The sequence below is a fragment of the Musa acuminata genome, chromosome BXJ1-5, assembly GCF_036884655.1.
Source record: "Musa acuminata AAA Group cultivar baxijiao chromosome BXJ1-5, Cavendish_Baxijiao_AAA, whole genome shotgun sequence".
In the NCBI taxonomy this organism is placed as follows: domain Eukaryota; kingdom Viridiplantae; phylum Streptophyta; class Magnoliopsida; order Zingiberales; family Musaceae; genus Musa; species Musa acuminata.
In genome coordinates this window covers 30,043,927-30,060,560 of record NC_088331.1, presented here as the reverse complement: position 1 = coordinate 30,060,560, position 16,634 = coordinate 30,043,927, and the positions used below count along the sequence as shown (strand labels likewise).

Genomic DNA, 16,634 nt, shown 5'->3' with positions numbered 1-16,634 from the left:
CCATCAAACAACATTGCCGAGAAGTCGAAAAGATACCATCTCGTCCCTATTGGATCTGTGTCTTGGGATTGCTTTCCCACCAAAACAGCAACTGATATGATCAAGCTGTTACATATGCACACTTTCCACTCCTCAGAGAAGGAGAAGTTGAACGGTAAAGGAGAAGCATATGAACCTCGAGCCGAAAGAAAAAAAGAAGGTTGGCTGAACCTTTTTCTTTCTTCTTTCTGCGTCAGAGTTCACACGCTGCTGCTGCGGTGAGGCAAGGAATCGTATCTCAAGCACTTGATCGTATCCACTAACAACAAAAGAAATCGTTTTGGTGGTGTCACTCCAATCTGCCTACACTTCAGCTCTCTTTCTCGGGCTTGTTTCTTAGTTGGTAAGGTTTTGGTGGTGTCACTCACCTACAGCGTTTGATGAATTGCCTCGTTTCACAAGAAAAGCATGAGTGTTCCACGTGTATATATTTATACCTGCATCAGGAGAGTCGTCATCTCCTGTGTCATCATTTGATGTGAAAAAATTTGGGCTTCTGAAGCAGTAGGTTTGATAGGGTTTTATTGTGGTAGTAGTCTTCGTTTGCAAGGAGATAATGGAGACTTGAGAGTGGGCAAGCATCACATGGACTTCACTGTCTGAAGCTTCTGTGAAGAGAGCCATCGACTTTACCTCCTGCGGGTGGCATGAAAACAGAGAGGTTTCTGATACCAGGTTGATCGTTCTTCGTTGGAAGACCAGTAAGTGAGATTCTTTTCGTTTTTCTGCTACTTTTCGGGTTGTTGGTGATTGGAGAGGTCAGGTTGCTTGATCGGGACAATCCAAAAGACCAGCGATTTTGAGACATGTGAAGTTGCATGCTGTTCTATGGAGGGTCAGCTATTCTCGATTCTTTGTATTATAGAAGCTCTTTGTTCGTTCTTTCTTATTCTTTTTCCTCGAAAGATTTGAAGAAAAAGTAGCCATAAAGCACAATAATAAGAAAATTTTCTGAAATCTTGACCAATAACACTTTAAGATCTTGTGGTCCATTTGCTTCATAGACAGCCTACTTCAATGCTCGAGTGGTTTTGTGAAGGTTGTTTTTGTTGGTTTACAGTCACAGATGGGTAAGTTTTACGGCACACGTTTAGTCCACACCTGAAGCATTCCTCTGGAAACAAAAGTTTCGTGTCATTTTTGTCGCCCTCATCCTTTAGAAATGACCACAAATATGTATTTCGTGAGCCATGTTGTGTTCATTCTCTTTCTTTGATGGTATGCTGGTTTTATTTCTTTCAGTATTTTGCTAAGCATTCTGAGTGCAATAGGTGATGATTGATATAACTACAGGTATTTAGGATGGGCTTGAGAAAGTTGTGTCAGTCTGCAGTGCTTCTATGTTCCTTGGTTGCAATCTTAAGCTGTGGTCTCGCAGAAGTCATGGCACAAACGACTCTGGAGCTGGATACAATCTCTGGCACTGGTACAGGTGAGGATGAATTCTCTACCCAGGCTTTCAGGAAATTGTAATTTTCTTGGATATCTTTGATCGACAAACTACAGGTGTTTTACAACTAAAAATTATAAGTAGTTTCTGAAAGCATGATTAACTATTTAATAGGCTTCTTGGCTTTATTGAGGCATTATGGGATCGAGTAAAGAGAAACAATCCGTCATTATGTAGCCATGAATTGATCTAAGATTGATTGTCCATACTTGGATTAATGTTTCGATAGAGAAAATGAAAAATATTTGGATGGAAAGTGGACCGCCGAATCGTAAATCAAGGCTTGTTATCCCCAACTGGGCTTAAAAAAATACCAAGTTAAGAGTAACTAGTAATGGGGACTTGTTACATGGAATGGAAGTAGTATCTCATGAATTCAATGCATGGCATACTTTTCATTTTAAAGATCTAAACATAAAAAAGAATGCTTTCAGTTTTTTACAGTGAATAACTTGTTATAAATTGCTTTTTTAATTTATATCTTTTCTCTTTTCTACAAGAAGAAAGAATTTTGGTTGATGAGGGAAACACTACAGGACTTGCAAGCACATTATCTGCAAGGACAGAAAGAGTTGATCCTTTGGATAGCTTCAAGAAGTACAAAGGTGGCTATAACATTACAAACAAGCATTATTGGAGTGTAATCTCTCTCCCTTTTTCTTCTGCATGAATAAAATTATTCTATAAACAGCAAGCGACTGATATTGTATACTGAATGTGGCTTATAACTTGGATCTAAACCTTATCAACATTCAAGGATTTCACTCTTAAACCTGTTCTGAATTCTTATTCAACAAAATTTGAACCTTGGTGAACTTTTCAGTCACAACATTTTGCCCAACTTAAGATTAATTTTTTTCATTTTGGAAAATACCACATTTCAGCTCTATATATTTGAACACATTTGCAAAATTTCATTCTTACCATAATCTTAAAAGGTTTTCTCAAACTTGTGTGCTCTTGTGTTTATACCATTATGGCTGAAGGTTGTTTTTTTTTTTATCAGCTACCTCAACAATCAAATTCAAAAACACTTTAGTGTTTGAGCTTGAACAAATAAATGAGAAATATGACCTGCTTTCTTTTCTTTTTTCAGTCTACAGTTTATACAGGCAGATATGGATATATAATTGGTACAATATGGCTTGTTGGTGGTCTTGTCTCTGCTTGTGTTCTGCGTATTGCAACAAAGACTTGTTCGGTCCGTAAGGAAAGGAAGCAAAAGAAGAGACTCCCTTGCTCTAAGAAATACTGTGTGTCGCCAATGTTAATTGGGATCTTGTTAACATGTCTATCATTGTAAGCCTTTAACTTTAACTAACTAAACACCTAAGTTAAATTCCTGTCAATATATATCTTTTTGTTGATCATTACAGAATTATTTGTCCAAATAAAAATAAATTGTTACTACTGAGTAACTACTGCTAAAAATTTTACTCGCAGAGTGGCATCAGGAATAGTACTTGGTGGTAGCTTTAAATTCTATTCTAGAGTGAAATCAATTGAGAACATCATTGTAGAAACATCGGAAGAAGCATCCCAAACAATATACAATGTGACAGAAGCTGTGGCGGCCATGGAAAGTGTCAACAATCTCTATGGTGGGATTGAAGAATCCAGCAATCTGAATTCCACATCACAGATGCTCTATGATGAAGCTGCTAATATACAAAGACAAGCAGAGAATAGAATGCACCTGGTTAACAAGGGTATCAAAATGTTGTAAGAACTGAACAAAATGGAAAATAAATCAACAATATGAGTAACTTAAAAGCCATTATCTCAATGTTGCTCATAACAATGCATATTTTTTGCAGGAAAGTAGTGACCATCTTCAGCATTGTGCTAAATCTTATTGCCGTGTTGGTAGTGCTGGGTAAGTAATCTGAATTTCCATTAACCAAATTGCTCTGTGTATTTAACTTCTAAATCTCTCTTTTCTGTTGTTGCAGCATTGAGGTCTCTAAGGCTTTACCAAGCAATGTATCTGTAAGTAGGCTTCAAATTGGCCTAGTTGTCAACTCAGTCAAAAAATTCAGATATCAGTAGAAATTTTGAATAAATATTTCCGAAGGCACCTAGTTGATTCAATTCTTGATTTTAACTGAGTTGGTTAAATCATTCTCTTATACAGCAACATACTTGGTGACTTGTGGAACAATTTGGACAAGAGAAATATGCTTGATTAAGTATTGCGCACATAAAGTCAACATGTTACAGCTTAAAAAATTTCTGACTATATATTTTTGGGAAATAAAAGTAAACTTCTACTATTACAGGTTTATCACCCTTTGCTGGCTACTCACATTCTTTTTCTGGATAAACTTTGGGCTGTATTTTTTTCTATACAAGTAAGCCATGTTCTTTCTCGATTTAAGAAGTGTTCTTGTATAATAACGTCAGCTTATTAGGGCATACTTTCCAGGTTTTCTGGTGATACCTGTGCAGCTCTTGATGGGTATAAGCTAAATCCCCAGAATAGCACCTTAAGCTCAATCCTACGGTGCAGTGAGCATCTGCCAGCCAATTTTGGCCTACAAGACATCCGAGCAGGAATCCATGATACAATTGACCAGGTACCATTTGTCCTTGGTAGATCATGGTCTTGATATGTGACACTCCGGTACACAGTGTTTCATGTATTATCATTACTCTTATTTATAAAACAGTGACTTTAGTCTAATCTCATAGGTATTGCTAAATATGTGCTAGGACAACTAAATTGGTTTTTCCTTGTTTGAAGTCAACTACACCAATCAGTATTCTATTTTAAGCTTCAAACGCATAATGGAACTTCCATCTTTAAGAAATTTCAGTGGCAAAAATTGTTAGGCATTGTTTTTGATTTGTGGTTATGGAACTTCAGAAAATTCCAATGCATCTTCTTTTGAAAGAATATGTTTTTCCATGTTCTATTTTATGAGAAATTCAAGGAACTTAAGGGATATTTATGACCAATTCTAGAAAATTTATGCATCTTAATTTAACGACATCATAGCATCAATATTTGAGCAACGATAATGAACATGATTTTTTCTGATACATTGTATCATGAGCTGTTTTCCTTCATCTGAAGCATCAATGAATTTACCCAATCAATTAAACCTCTTCGATAGAGATGAATTTTTAATCATAACAACACTTAATAACAAAGTCATGGAAACAAACCTCGACACCTGGAAAAATCAGTATTGATGCACAGAATCACATGATTTTATTAAACATGCACTTGTCAAGTTTAGAACACTTGTGTTTGTTTAATGTGCAGGTAAATTCAAACATATCGACAGTGAAGTCATCAATTCTTCCAGATCTGGAGTACATATGTAATCCTTTTTCAGGACCTCCTCAGTATTCTTATCAGCCAGACAATTGTTCTTCCAACACAATCAAAATAGGAGACATTCCTGAGGTGAATCTCTTCCTCTTACATAATGTGCCAATAATTCTGATATAGAAGTCTAGCGGCTAAGAGATATCTGATTATCAATTCTATTATTCATTAGCATGCAAAAATATCAGTAAGCACTCTTAAATTACTCACTAAACCAACATAATATTCACTGTTTCAAATTTTTGAAGAAATATACATACTCCGCTAGTGATGATGGAGCTTGCAGTCAAGGAGAATTTGTATCAGATAACAACTACACAAGAGTGCTAGTTTACTCCATGCAGAAGCTTCTTGATGGATTTCCTCATATGGAAAGATTGGCAAATTGTCAATTGGTGAAGGATGCATTCTCTAAAATCCTTTTGAAAGAATGCAAACCATTGAGAAATTATTCACGCTTGACATGTGCAGCCTTGGCAGTTCTATCGGTGATCATGGTACTTCTTGTTTTGATTGTGACATCAGAAGCTCATCATGATCATAAATATCATTCTTCTGATGGCTCTGTAAGACCTCATTTAGCTTATGCAGAGAGATCTTTTGACACAACAGAAATGGCAACCGAAAATTTTGAACTAAGATTGTAAGCAAAGTGATCCGATTTCTTAAATATATCATACAGGCAGTCAGACTAGGAGATAAAGGATGATCAAAGCTGATATTAGTGAGAGAGATTTCCACTTTCATAGCTGGTTAGTATGATAATGAGACACCATGGGAGTTGAGAAAGGAATCAAGAAGGATACTTTTGTTTCTCTTTTACAGTAAAAATTTGTCTTTTGGAAATTGCAAAGAACATCAAAAGCTCAAAGTGAATGATATGGCCTGTTAAGTGACCTTATTCTCAATGTGAATGACCACAAATTGGCTGTAGATCTGTTTGTGGCCAACTTGGAGGCTCATTGAGATTCACCAAAAATTCAAAATCCAGTTTGAACAACAACATGATATTCTAAATTGCACTTATATATGCTTTCCTTTAAGAAAAAGAAAATTCAACCATGAAGAAAGGGAAAAAAAAATCTTCAGTAGTGTTGGGAAAAAATCTGTTAAAGCGGAATATTCTTTTCCCTCTTTGTGTATTCAAATGAGTTCTTCATCAAAATATCAACTTGATATCCAAATGAAAATATCAACCACCACAGCATAAACAATAGAGCAAATAATCAATCACACACAGTAAGATCAAATCTTTTAACGTGAAAAACCTAATGTGAAAAAAATCACGAGATCGTAGTCCACCTCAAACTTTCACTATTAATAATAATGATAACAGGTTTACAGTACATCTTCTCTAGAATAACCAGATGATCAGAATAACATCAAGATCATACATTTTGGCTTAAGAATAGCATATCATCATGATCTCTTTATAAAAAATTCTAGATCTCACAAAGTAAATATAGCAGGAAAGTATTTTAGAAAGGGTAAATTGTAGATCAACACCATTAGGATTGTAAAGTTTACTATAAGAATTCTCCACATAAAATTTGAGTCAAATAACGTTTGACCATCCAACTCAGAAACCTAATCTTTCTTTTTATTTCTCTCTCCTCTTTCCTCTGCACGCCGCCGCACGCTGCATGCTCTAATCTTTTTCTTCCTCATTTTTGCCCTTTCTCTCTATTTCTTTAATTTCTTTGATTTGGATTGTGCAAGCTCACATGGACCCAATAAACAGTACTATAAAGCTATGATGAATAAATTCAATTGTCTCAAAAAAAGGGGTAATTGTTCTTCTGGCAATTTGCTTTATTTTCATGAGAAAATTGAGGTGATTGATGATGTTTTGATATGAGAATCTTTCTAAAGCTGAATCCCCTATATTTGTCATCATATTCTCTTCAGAAGAAGATGTCATTAGAAATTAATTTCTTACGTATATTCTCTTAGATGTTTTGATTCACATAAAACTATATTTTGAACCACTATGATAAATGTAATAAAATAGTGAAGAAAAGAGTTTTAGGTAAAAAGTAGAGGATGATCATATCAAATTACATTGATCACCATATACAAAAAAAAAAAAAATCCTAACAGGATATGCATACTTTAAAACGACAATTATAAATGGGTTTTGCATTGGAACCCCATCCAAATGTATCATAAGAAAATCAAACATTAAATATGTATAATAAAAATCTCAGAGCTTTTGTTGGTGTATTGTATAATGTTTCCTCTTAAAGACGTTTATGCATGGAGAACTAAATTAATCACATTTACCCAATGACTTCTTTTAACTTCAGTCAAATTTAAACTATCCCTACAAATACAAAGGTTATTTACATGATTCATAATTCATATTCCAACCATCATCAGAAATGATCAGCTTAAACAATGCTATCACTTTGTGGTGCCTAATAAAAAGTTAACCATACATATCTGTACGGAGACATCGGGTTTGGGCCTGATCCATTTGGGCTTTGGTAACTGAGAAGCAAACCGGTTTGCTCGTGCTTGCAGCCCGGTTCGGGTGCCGGTCCAAGTAACGAACCGGGATGCGGACGTTAAAAACCCTACGGCTTCCCTAAAGGGGCTTAGGGTTTTAGCGATGTCTCCATGGTCGGCTGGGGATTCTCATTCTCACGTCCGTCTGCAGGGTCGATTTCTGCTTCGTGTATGAGGTCGGCGATCCCAGTTCGATTGAATCGAATATTTGCGTGTTTCCTGCTTCAGATGAAACCTTGCTTTTCCGTTTGTATGTGGGGTTCGTAGTCGAATCTGCAGGAATTGCTAGTTTGGTGCGGGATTGATGCTGTGGTTTGGATGTTAGGCTGTGATTTTGAGCTAGTAGATGGTGGTCTGCTCTTCTTGCGCTTGTTGGATGAGTTTTCAGTTTAGAATTATAGGCTTTTTTATTGAACTGAGATGAGATGAAGAACGTGGAAAAGTTACAATATTTTTCGGTTTTGCAATTGGGTGCTCTCTTTTATCACATATCAATGGTTTGTTTGTGTGGGCTCTGCATCAGAGTTTCAATTTTGTGTTTTTTCTTCGAACAAAATGTTGTTCATCTGATTTGATTTGCATGTTCTTCGGTTTCCTGCAGTGAGCTAATGGCAGCCATTTGAGTGGTTAAGGTGGCTGAATGAGATGATGCTGTCGCTATGCTTCTGGGTTTCCTCAAGGCAACTTCAGGAATTAGAGTCAGACTCTTCTCGACAGTGACCCACTTGTCTCCCTCTGTTTCTCCAGTCTCTTCTCAGTTTGCTTCCCTGTTGAAGGAATGCAAGACAGCATCGACCGCCAGACAGATCCACCAGCAGATTGTCAGCCTTGGTCTGCTCTCCTCTCCCTCAAGACCCACCATTTCTTCGTCGTTGTCATCTTCGTCATCATTGGGAACTGGTATCATAGCTGCATACCTCGCTTGCGGTGCTCTGACCGATGCCATCTGCTTGTTGGAGCGTCTCTCACCGTCCCCCGTGCTTTGGTGGAACTTGCTCATAAGGCAATATGTCAAGGAAGGCCACCTTGACTGTGCCCTCATCCTCTGTCGGCGCATGCAGCGTGTAGGAACTAGGCCGGACCATTTCACCTTTCCCTTTGCCCTCAAGGCATGTGGGGAGCTACCTTCCTACCGACGAGGGACTGTCCTCCATGCAGTTATTTGCAGCAATGGCTTTGAATTGAATGTTTTTGTCTGCAATGCTTTGGTAGCCATGTATGCACGCTGTGGTGCTGTGGAGGAAGCTACCTATGTGTTTGAAGAAATTATTTCTAGGGGAATTGATGATGTTACATCTTGGAACTCAGTGGTAGCAGCACATGTGAAGAGTGGTAATCCGGAGATTGCTTTAGATCTGTTCTCGGAGATGACACAAAAAGGCAGTAATATGGCTAGCCAAAGGAGGTCAGATATCATAAGTCTTGTAAACATCCTCCCTGCTTGTGCCTCCCTTTGTTCATTTCCTCGGGCAAGAGAAATACATGGACATGCTATAAGAAATGGTCTTTTCTGGGATATCTTTGTGGGAAATGCTATGATTGATGTGTACTCGAAATGTGGAGCGATGGGTGATGCCTTCAAGGTTTTCAATGGCATGGAGGTGAAAGACGTAGTTTCTTGGAATGCAATGGTCACTGGATATTCACAGAATGGTGACTTTGACCATGCCCTTGAGCTTTTTGAGAAGATGCATGCGGAGCACATAGCATTGGACGTTGTGACTTGGAGTGCTGTAATTTCTGGGTATGCTCAGAGGGGACATGGACATGAGGCCCTCAGAGTTTTCCGGCAGATGCAGGTCTCTGGGTTGGAGCCTAATGCTGTCACCGTTATCTCACTCCTCTCTGCTTGTGCTTCCATTGGAGCTATTTCTCAGGGAATGGAAACACATGCCTATGCTGTTAAAAAATGCCTTCTAATGTTAGATGATGATGATGGTGAGGGGGAAGATCTGATGGTGCAGAATGCTCTTGTAGACATGTATTCTAAATGTAGGAATTTCAAATTAGCCCAATCATTATTTAGTTCTATTCCACTTAAGGGGAGAAATGTTGTTACTTGGACTGTCATGATTGGAGGTTATGCACAACATGGAGACGCCAATGATGCTCTAGCACTCTTCTCGAAGATGTTAGTAAAAGCTAGGTCCATTGTGCCCAATGCTTTCACTATATCTTGTGCTCTTATGGCTTGTGCTCGTCTAGCAGCGCTACGGTTTGGTAGGCAAATACATGCTTATGTGATTCGCAATAGGTACAAGGGCACGAAGCTGTATGTAGCTAATTGCCTCATTGACATGTATTCCAAGTGTGGTGATGTTGATGCAGCTCAAAATGTTTTTAACATGATGCCAGATAAGAATTCTGTTTCTTGGACATCGCTGATGACTGGTTATGGGATGCACGGCTATGGCAAAGATGCCCTCCGTGTCTTTGAGGAGATGCAAAAGGTGGGGTTTGTTCCTGATGGCATCACTTTCCTAGTTGTGCTCTATGCCTGTAGCCATTCTGGCATGGTCGATGAGGGGCTGGATTATTTTCACAACATGGGCAAGGATTATGGGGTCGATGCTGCCGCTGAACATTATTCTTGTGTAATCGACCTGTTGGGCCGTGCTGGTCGCTTAGATAAAGCTTGGGAGATGACAAAGAACATGCCAATGAAACCCACGTCAGTTGTTTGGGTGGCCTTGCTTAGTGCATGTAGAACCCATGCCAATGTGGAGCTTGGTGAATATGCTTTGGGGCAGTTGTTAGAGTTGGAGCCTGGAAATGATGGGTCGTACACATTGCTCTCCAACATATATGCAAATGCAGGCCGCTGGAGAGATGTAGCCAGGATCAGATCTTTGATGAAGAAGTCTGGAATCAAGAAGAGGCCTGGGTGCAGCTGGATTCAGGAAAAGAAAGGCACTGTGACATTCTTTGTCGGAGACAGATCTCACCCACAATCTAAACAGATCTATGCTCTTCTTGGGACCTTGATCGAACGTATCAAAGCCCTTGGTTATGTGCCTCAGATGCATTTCGCTTTGCATGATGTGGATGATGAGGAGAAAAGTTGCCTCCTCTCTGAGCATAGTGAGAAGCTTGCTCTTGCTTATGGTATCCTCACCTCCTCACCTGGAACTCCCATTCGTATCACAAAGAACTTGCGAGTGTGTGGTGACTGCCACAGTGCCATCACATTCATCTCTATTATTGTTGACCATGAGATCATACTAAGGGATTCAAGTCGTTTCCATCACTTCAAAAATGGTTCTTGCTCATGTGGTGGCTATTGGTGATTCTTCTGTCGAAGATTTTAGGAATATTTCACATTGGCAACCAAGAATTTGCAGCATTTATATCAAATTGTATTCATTCATATACTTCTTTCTCTTCTCCTTACGTGGGGAATTTTACCATAGATGATATTTCCAGTAGACTAGAAATTGGCCGAAAATGTATGATGACACACTAAGAGTGCTAGTTCTTCAAAATATTGAGATGGTCAAGTTGACTAGAGAACATCATTCTGGTTCTGTTTTTCTTTTCAAATTCAGATGGAATTAGAATTCCTTGTCACTATATTTATCTGACATCTTTATGGATTAAGATTCTTGAAGACATCAAGTTTATGAATGATGGTGAAGGTAGTAGCAAGCTTCATGGATTCTGGCTGTGTTTTTGTATATGTATATCTGAATGCTGCTGCTGAGAGTTAGTAGATTACTACAACAGTGAAGCAAAAAAATTCACCTAAATTGCTGTCTTCATTCTTTTGTATTTCCAAACTTGTCATGGGATTGATTGACTGACTTCTTATGTTGCCGCACTATGAACTTTTAAATTGTGGTAATCATCCAAGGTGATTGTTTGGAATATTAAAAGTTAGTGATATTGTGTAGTAATCATCCAAGTTCCTGAAGCAGATATTGTGATCCAAAGTCAGTGATATTGTGTAGTAATATTAAAAATAATTTATAATTTGGATAAAATTATAATACAAGGGAATATCATATTTTGAGTACTTGTTGGGATTTCTAATTAAGAACAAAAAAAAAAAAAAGCTGGATGGTGGCTTCGGAATGTGTTCCATGCCTCAATCGAGACAGGTGAGCAGTCTCATCAAGTTATTATTTATTTTTGTAAGCATAAGAATTATAATATATTATTATTATGTATAAAATTTTAATGTTAAAATTTAAAATTAAATAATAATATATCTAAATTTAGGATGTGTATCTTTGATATCATTCAGAAATTTTTTATCTAATCTGTAAGTGTATTTTTTATCTAATCTATGAGTGCATCATCGTCGTCGTATTCAAAAGTTATAGTGATATCGATGTCGATCTGCAAAGAGAATTAAACTTATTTTCTCTTCTCTCTATATCTTTCCTATGATTATTATGAGCGATGAATTTAGGGATAAAGGTGATTTGAGAGAATGTCTGTAATCTCTTATTGATTTGTTAATGTAACTAAAGGATGATAAGAGAAAATCTATAATATCTTAATAATGTATCTATGTATCCGTATATCTAATCATTCCCACATCGTGTATATAGTCCCTAGGAGTTATTATCTATTTTGTAGACGAGACCAAAGTGTCTGGAATAAATAATTCCCACATTGTGTATATGGTCCCTAGGAGTTATTATCTATTTTGTAGGTGAGAGCAAAGTGTCTAGGATAAATAATTAGAAGAGTCCTTTTCATCAATGTCATCTCTTAAGAAATTATACTATAGTTGAACTTCCTTTCTATTAGTCGATAACCATAATCAGAATCTAATCATATTCATAAAATATTTTACTTAATTAGATAGGGCCATATAATCTAATATTCTTTCACTTGGCCCATTAATTAGTAAGATACAAAAGATTCAAAATAAAAAATTAATAAAATAAAATTTATTTGAAGCAATTTTATCCAATTGGATTCTCAATTTTAAAAATCAATTATATACGCACAAATAAAAAAAAAAGACCAATAAATCGAATAAATATAATAATACGACTTTAAGTCTAACTAACCATACAAGTTATAGCGATTGTATGTCATTAATGTCATATTTCTATGTACTACAACACTATTAATCCTTCCTAACACAGTCCAAAATGATTTCTATAATTTATCTTATCAAGATAATCATATCATCACATTCAATCATAAAATATATACATATAAATGTGAATAAGATAGTAGAAATAAATAACTTTAAATATGTAAACAAAAATATCAATTATAATATCTACTCAAATATGTATCACGGTATCTTTTATAGGTTGCTTATAAACTTAAAGAACATGTTCTTTCAAACATATTAAGTTGTAAGTCCAATGAATCAACAATTAATATAGTGGAACTCAAGTTATTAATTGACATTAATTATTTCTAAATTTTTTTTCTGTAACCATCAAGTACTTTATACCATAATATATAGAGCTACAATAGTAATTATCATTCTTAGATAATAAATCTATTATAATATGTTATAAAGTATCTTCAATGACTTGACAATTGAGTCTGACCACACCTGAGATAAAATTTCATAGTTATAAAACTCGATTAGTAACCTCAAAATATATCACAAAATCAGTTTATATTGTTAATAATATAATAATATATTATTTTATTTTTTTTATAATTATCTCTCTAATTGATATAGATATAAATCATAAAATTGACTTCTTGTTATTGAGATAATTTACATAATTTACATAATCTATAATATATATATGTGTGTGTATAATTCTTCGTCTATTCTAAATATTTTATTTTTTTTATAGCTTTTTAGTATTTTTATTCTTAGATAATTCTAATATCTACCTAGTATTTTAACTACAAAACTAATATATGATCTAGAATAGATTTAAGCATATAATATACTTTCAACTATACATACACAAAAAATATTTTTCTTTATTTATTTTTTAAAGAATAGAGCTATATACTAAAACATAAAAAATGTGAGGCATGTGGTTGACTTGAGGCTGAATTTAATTTCAGTTGGAAGACTAGATGATGAAGAGCATGAAAGCATATTTCACAGAGGGCAATGGAAGCTCAGTAAGGGTTCTCTTGTTATAGCTAGTGGAAAGAAATGTCATACTTTGTATAGGTTGCAGGCTAAAGCTTATTATGAGTAGTTAAATGCTACAGAGAAAGACTTCAGTATGAAGTTGTGGCATAGGTGATTGGGACACATGAGCGAGAAGGGGCTGCAAGCTCTTTCCAAGAGAGAGGTATTACCAGATCTCAGAGGTATACATCTGAACCCTTGTATTGATTGTTTGGCTGGTAAACAACATAGAGTTTCATTTGCTAGTACTGCTTTGTCTAGAAAAATGCATGCCTTAGACCGTGTTTATACAGATGTATGTGGTCATTTGAGGACAAAAACTCCTGGTGGATCTGTTGATGTTCTTGGTATAAGTGGTGCACTTTATTTTGTCACTTTTATAGATGATTTTTCCAAGAAAGTTTGGGCTTATGCTTTGAAGACCAAAGATCAGGTTATTAATGTCTTCAAAGAGTTTCATGCCAGGGTTGAAAGGGAGACAGAAAGGAAATTGAAATGCATAAGATCAGATAATTGTGGTGAGTATATAGGATTGTTTAATGACTATTGCAGATCACATGAGATCCAACATGAGATGACAGTTCCTGGTACACCTCAGCATAATGCAATTGCAGAGAGGATGAACCGCACCATCATGGAAAAGATCAGATGTATGCTTTCACAGGCCAAGCTACCCAAAAGGTTTTGGGATGAGGCTTTGAGGACTGCAGTTGATGTGATCAACTTATCACCATGTACAGCCCTAGATGGTGATGTTGCAGAGCATGTATGGTCAGGGAAAGATGTTTCCTACAAGCATTTGAGAGTGTTTGGTTGTCGTGCATTTGCACATGTTCCAGATAATGAGAGGTCCAAGCTGGATGGTAAGTCTAAAGAATGTATTTTTCTTAGTTACTCACATGATCAGTTTGGTTACAGGCTTTGGGATCCAGAAAAGCAGAAGGTGTTCAGGAGCAGAGATGTGGTCTTCTTTGAGGATTTGAAGAAGAAGGCACCAACCAAGACTTCTGTAGAAAGATTAGCAGATTGTGACCAAGTTATTCCTCCAGTATATCAGGGTGATGGGGGAGATGTGCAGGAAAATAGTGTAGAGCCTGATGTTGATTTACCTGCAGGATATGTTGAGCAAGAAGAAGTACGAGAGCAAGTTCCCGCAGAACCTCAGTTGAGAAGATCTTCTAGACAACGTCAACCTTCCAGAAGATACTCTACAGATGAGTATGTGATGCTTACTGATGCAGGTGAACCAGAGAGTTACCATGAAGCAATTGAGAGTGAGCAGAAAGAGAAGTGGTTAGTTGCTATGCAGGAAAAGATGGATGCTCTTCAGAAGAACCACACTTATGATTTGGTGCTGCTACCAAATGGAATGAAGGCCTTGAAGAACAAGTGGGTTTTTAGGTTGAAGACTCAAGAATATTGTTCTCAACCAAAGTACAAAGCTAGATTGGTTGTGAAAGGCTTTGGTCAAAATAAAGGTATTGACTTTGAAGAGATATTTTCTCCTATTGTTAAAATGTCTTCTATTCGTGTTGCTCTTGGTATTGCTGCTGGCCAGGACTTGGAGGTTGAGCAGTTAGATGTGAAGACAGCTTTCCTTCATGGTGATTTGGAGGAGGAAATTTATATGGAGCAACCATAAGGCTTCAAAGTCAAAGGTAAAGATAATTTTGTCTGCAAGTTGAAGAAGAGCTTGTATGGGCTAAAGCAAGCTCCAAGATAGTGGTACAGAAAGTTTGATTCATTTATGACAGAAAATGGATACAAAAGAATGACTTCAGATCATTGTGTGTACATCAAATGGTTTGGTGAGGATTTTATTATTCTCTTACTTTATGTTGATGACATGCTTATTCTTGGGAAAGATATGTCTAAAATTGATAGGTTGAAGAAGGAACTGAGTGAGTCTTTTGCAATGAAGGACATGGGGCCAGCAAAGCAAATACTAGGCATGCAGATTTCTCGTGATAGGAAAAACAAGAAGATTTGGTTGTCACAGGAGAAATACATCGAGAAGGTATTGGAAAGATTCAGTATGAGCAATGCTAAGCTCGTTGGTTCTCCTCTTGCAGGTCACTTCAAGTTGTGCTTAGAACAGAGTTCGTCAAGTGATGAGGAGAAGGAGAAAATGCAAATGGTTCTTTATGCTTCAACAGTTGGAAGTTTAATGTATACAATGGTATGTACGAGGCCGAACATCGCATATGCAGTGGGTGTTACTAGCAGATTTCTTGCAAATCCAAGCAAAGAGCACTGGGTAGTAGTGAAGTGGATTTTTAGATATCTCAAAGGGAGCTCTAAGGTTTGTTTAAGCTTTGGAGGTGGAACACCTGTGTTAACAAGTTACACAGATGCAGATATGGCAAGAGATATAGATACGAGGAAGTCTACTTCAGGTTATGTACTTACTTTTGCAGGGGGAGCTGTGTCATGGCAATCCAGGATACAAAGGTGTATTGCTCTCTCTACCACAGAAGCAGAATATATTGCTACTACAGAGGTATGCAAAGAAATGTTATGGATGAAAGAATTCTTACAAGAATTGGGGCTGAAACAGGAAAATTATGTGGTGCATTGTGACAGTCAAAGTGTCATCCATTTGTGTAAGAACTCAATGTTTCATTCTAAGTCAAAGCATATAGATGTCAGATACCACTGGATTCGAAATGTATTTGAAGAGAAGCAGTTGCAGCTTCAGAAAATTCATACAGATGACAACGGAGCAGACATGTTGACGAAGACCTTACCAAAAGAAAGATAGGAGATATGCCGACAGTTGGTCGGCATGGCTTCACATTGAGGAGTCATGGGACAGCCTCCCTTATGGGCTGAAGGGGGAGGTTGTTGGGCTGATGGCCCATATTCAGCCCATGTTGGCTTTATCAGCCCACAGCCCACACCCTCTCTTAACCTAACCCTAATTAAGATTAGGGGGGTGTGGTGGCTGCGTTTTAAAGGTAGATTAAAGCTATAAAAAGGCAGCAACGAGGCAGATCTTTGGAGTCACAAGATTCCAAAGAGAAGAATGAGAACAAGGCAGAAAAGGAAGAGAAAGAAAGGGAAGACAGATTAAAGCTATAAAAAGGCAGCAACGAGGCAGATCTTTGGAGTCACAAGATTCCAAAGAGAAGAATAAGAACAAGGCAGAAAGGAAGAGAAAGAAAGGGAAGAAGACAAGGACAACGCAGAGAGACTGTTCTCAATCATCTAGTAGTGTTCTCATCTCAGGTTAG

General features: G+C 37.0%; 2 protein-coding genes across 6 annotated transcripts; both read left to right on the top strand.

Moving 5' to 3' along the window:
- The first annotated feature begins 344 nt into the window (after positions 1-344).
- LOC103985228 (uncharacterized) lies at positions 345-5,721 on the top strand. Of its 5 annotated transcripts, none has more exons than XM_065183587.1 (11): positions 345-740; positions 1,333-1,471; positions 1,990-2,094; positions 2,586-2,788; positions 2,933-3,211; positions 3,307-3,365; positions 3,442-3,478; positions 3,769-3,840; positions 3,915-4,065; positions 4,758-4,901; positions 5,072-5,721. In XM_065183587.1, exons 3-11 carry the CDS (start codon positions 2,008-2,010, stop codon positions 5,468-5,470), a joined length of 1,431 nt encoding a protein of 476 aa, XP_065039659.1. In that variant the 5' UTR covers positions 345-740; positions 1,333-1,471; positions 1,990-2,007; the 3' UTR covers positions 5,471-5,721. The 5 variants fall into 5 exon arrangements, with proteins under 5 accessions (XP_065039659.1, XP_065039655.1, XP_065039657.1 ...); XM_065183583.1 differs by having other exon boundaries at positions 346-740; positions 2,026-2,129; XM_065183585.1 differs by having other exon boundaries at positions 346-740; positions 1,993-2,094.
- A 1,700-nt stretch (positions 5,722-7,421) lies between these two features.
- On the top strand, positions 7,422-10,928 carry LOC103985229 (pentatricopeptide repeat-containing protein At5g16860). Its single transcript, XM_009402867.3, has 2 exons — positions 7,422-7,507; positions 7,933-10,928. Exon 2 carries the CDS (start codon positions 7,991-7,993, stop codon positions 10,616-10,618), a length of 2,628 nt encoding a protein of 875 aa, XP_009401142.2. The 5' UTR covers positions 7,422-7,507; positions 7,933-7,990; the 3' UTR covers positions 10,619-10,928.
- Positions 10,929-16,634: the final 5,706 nt, after the last annotated feature.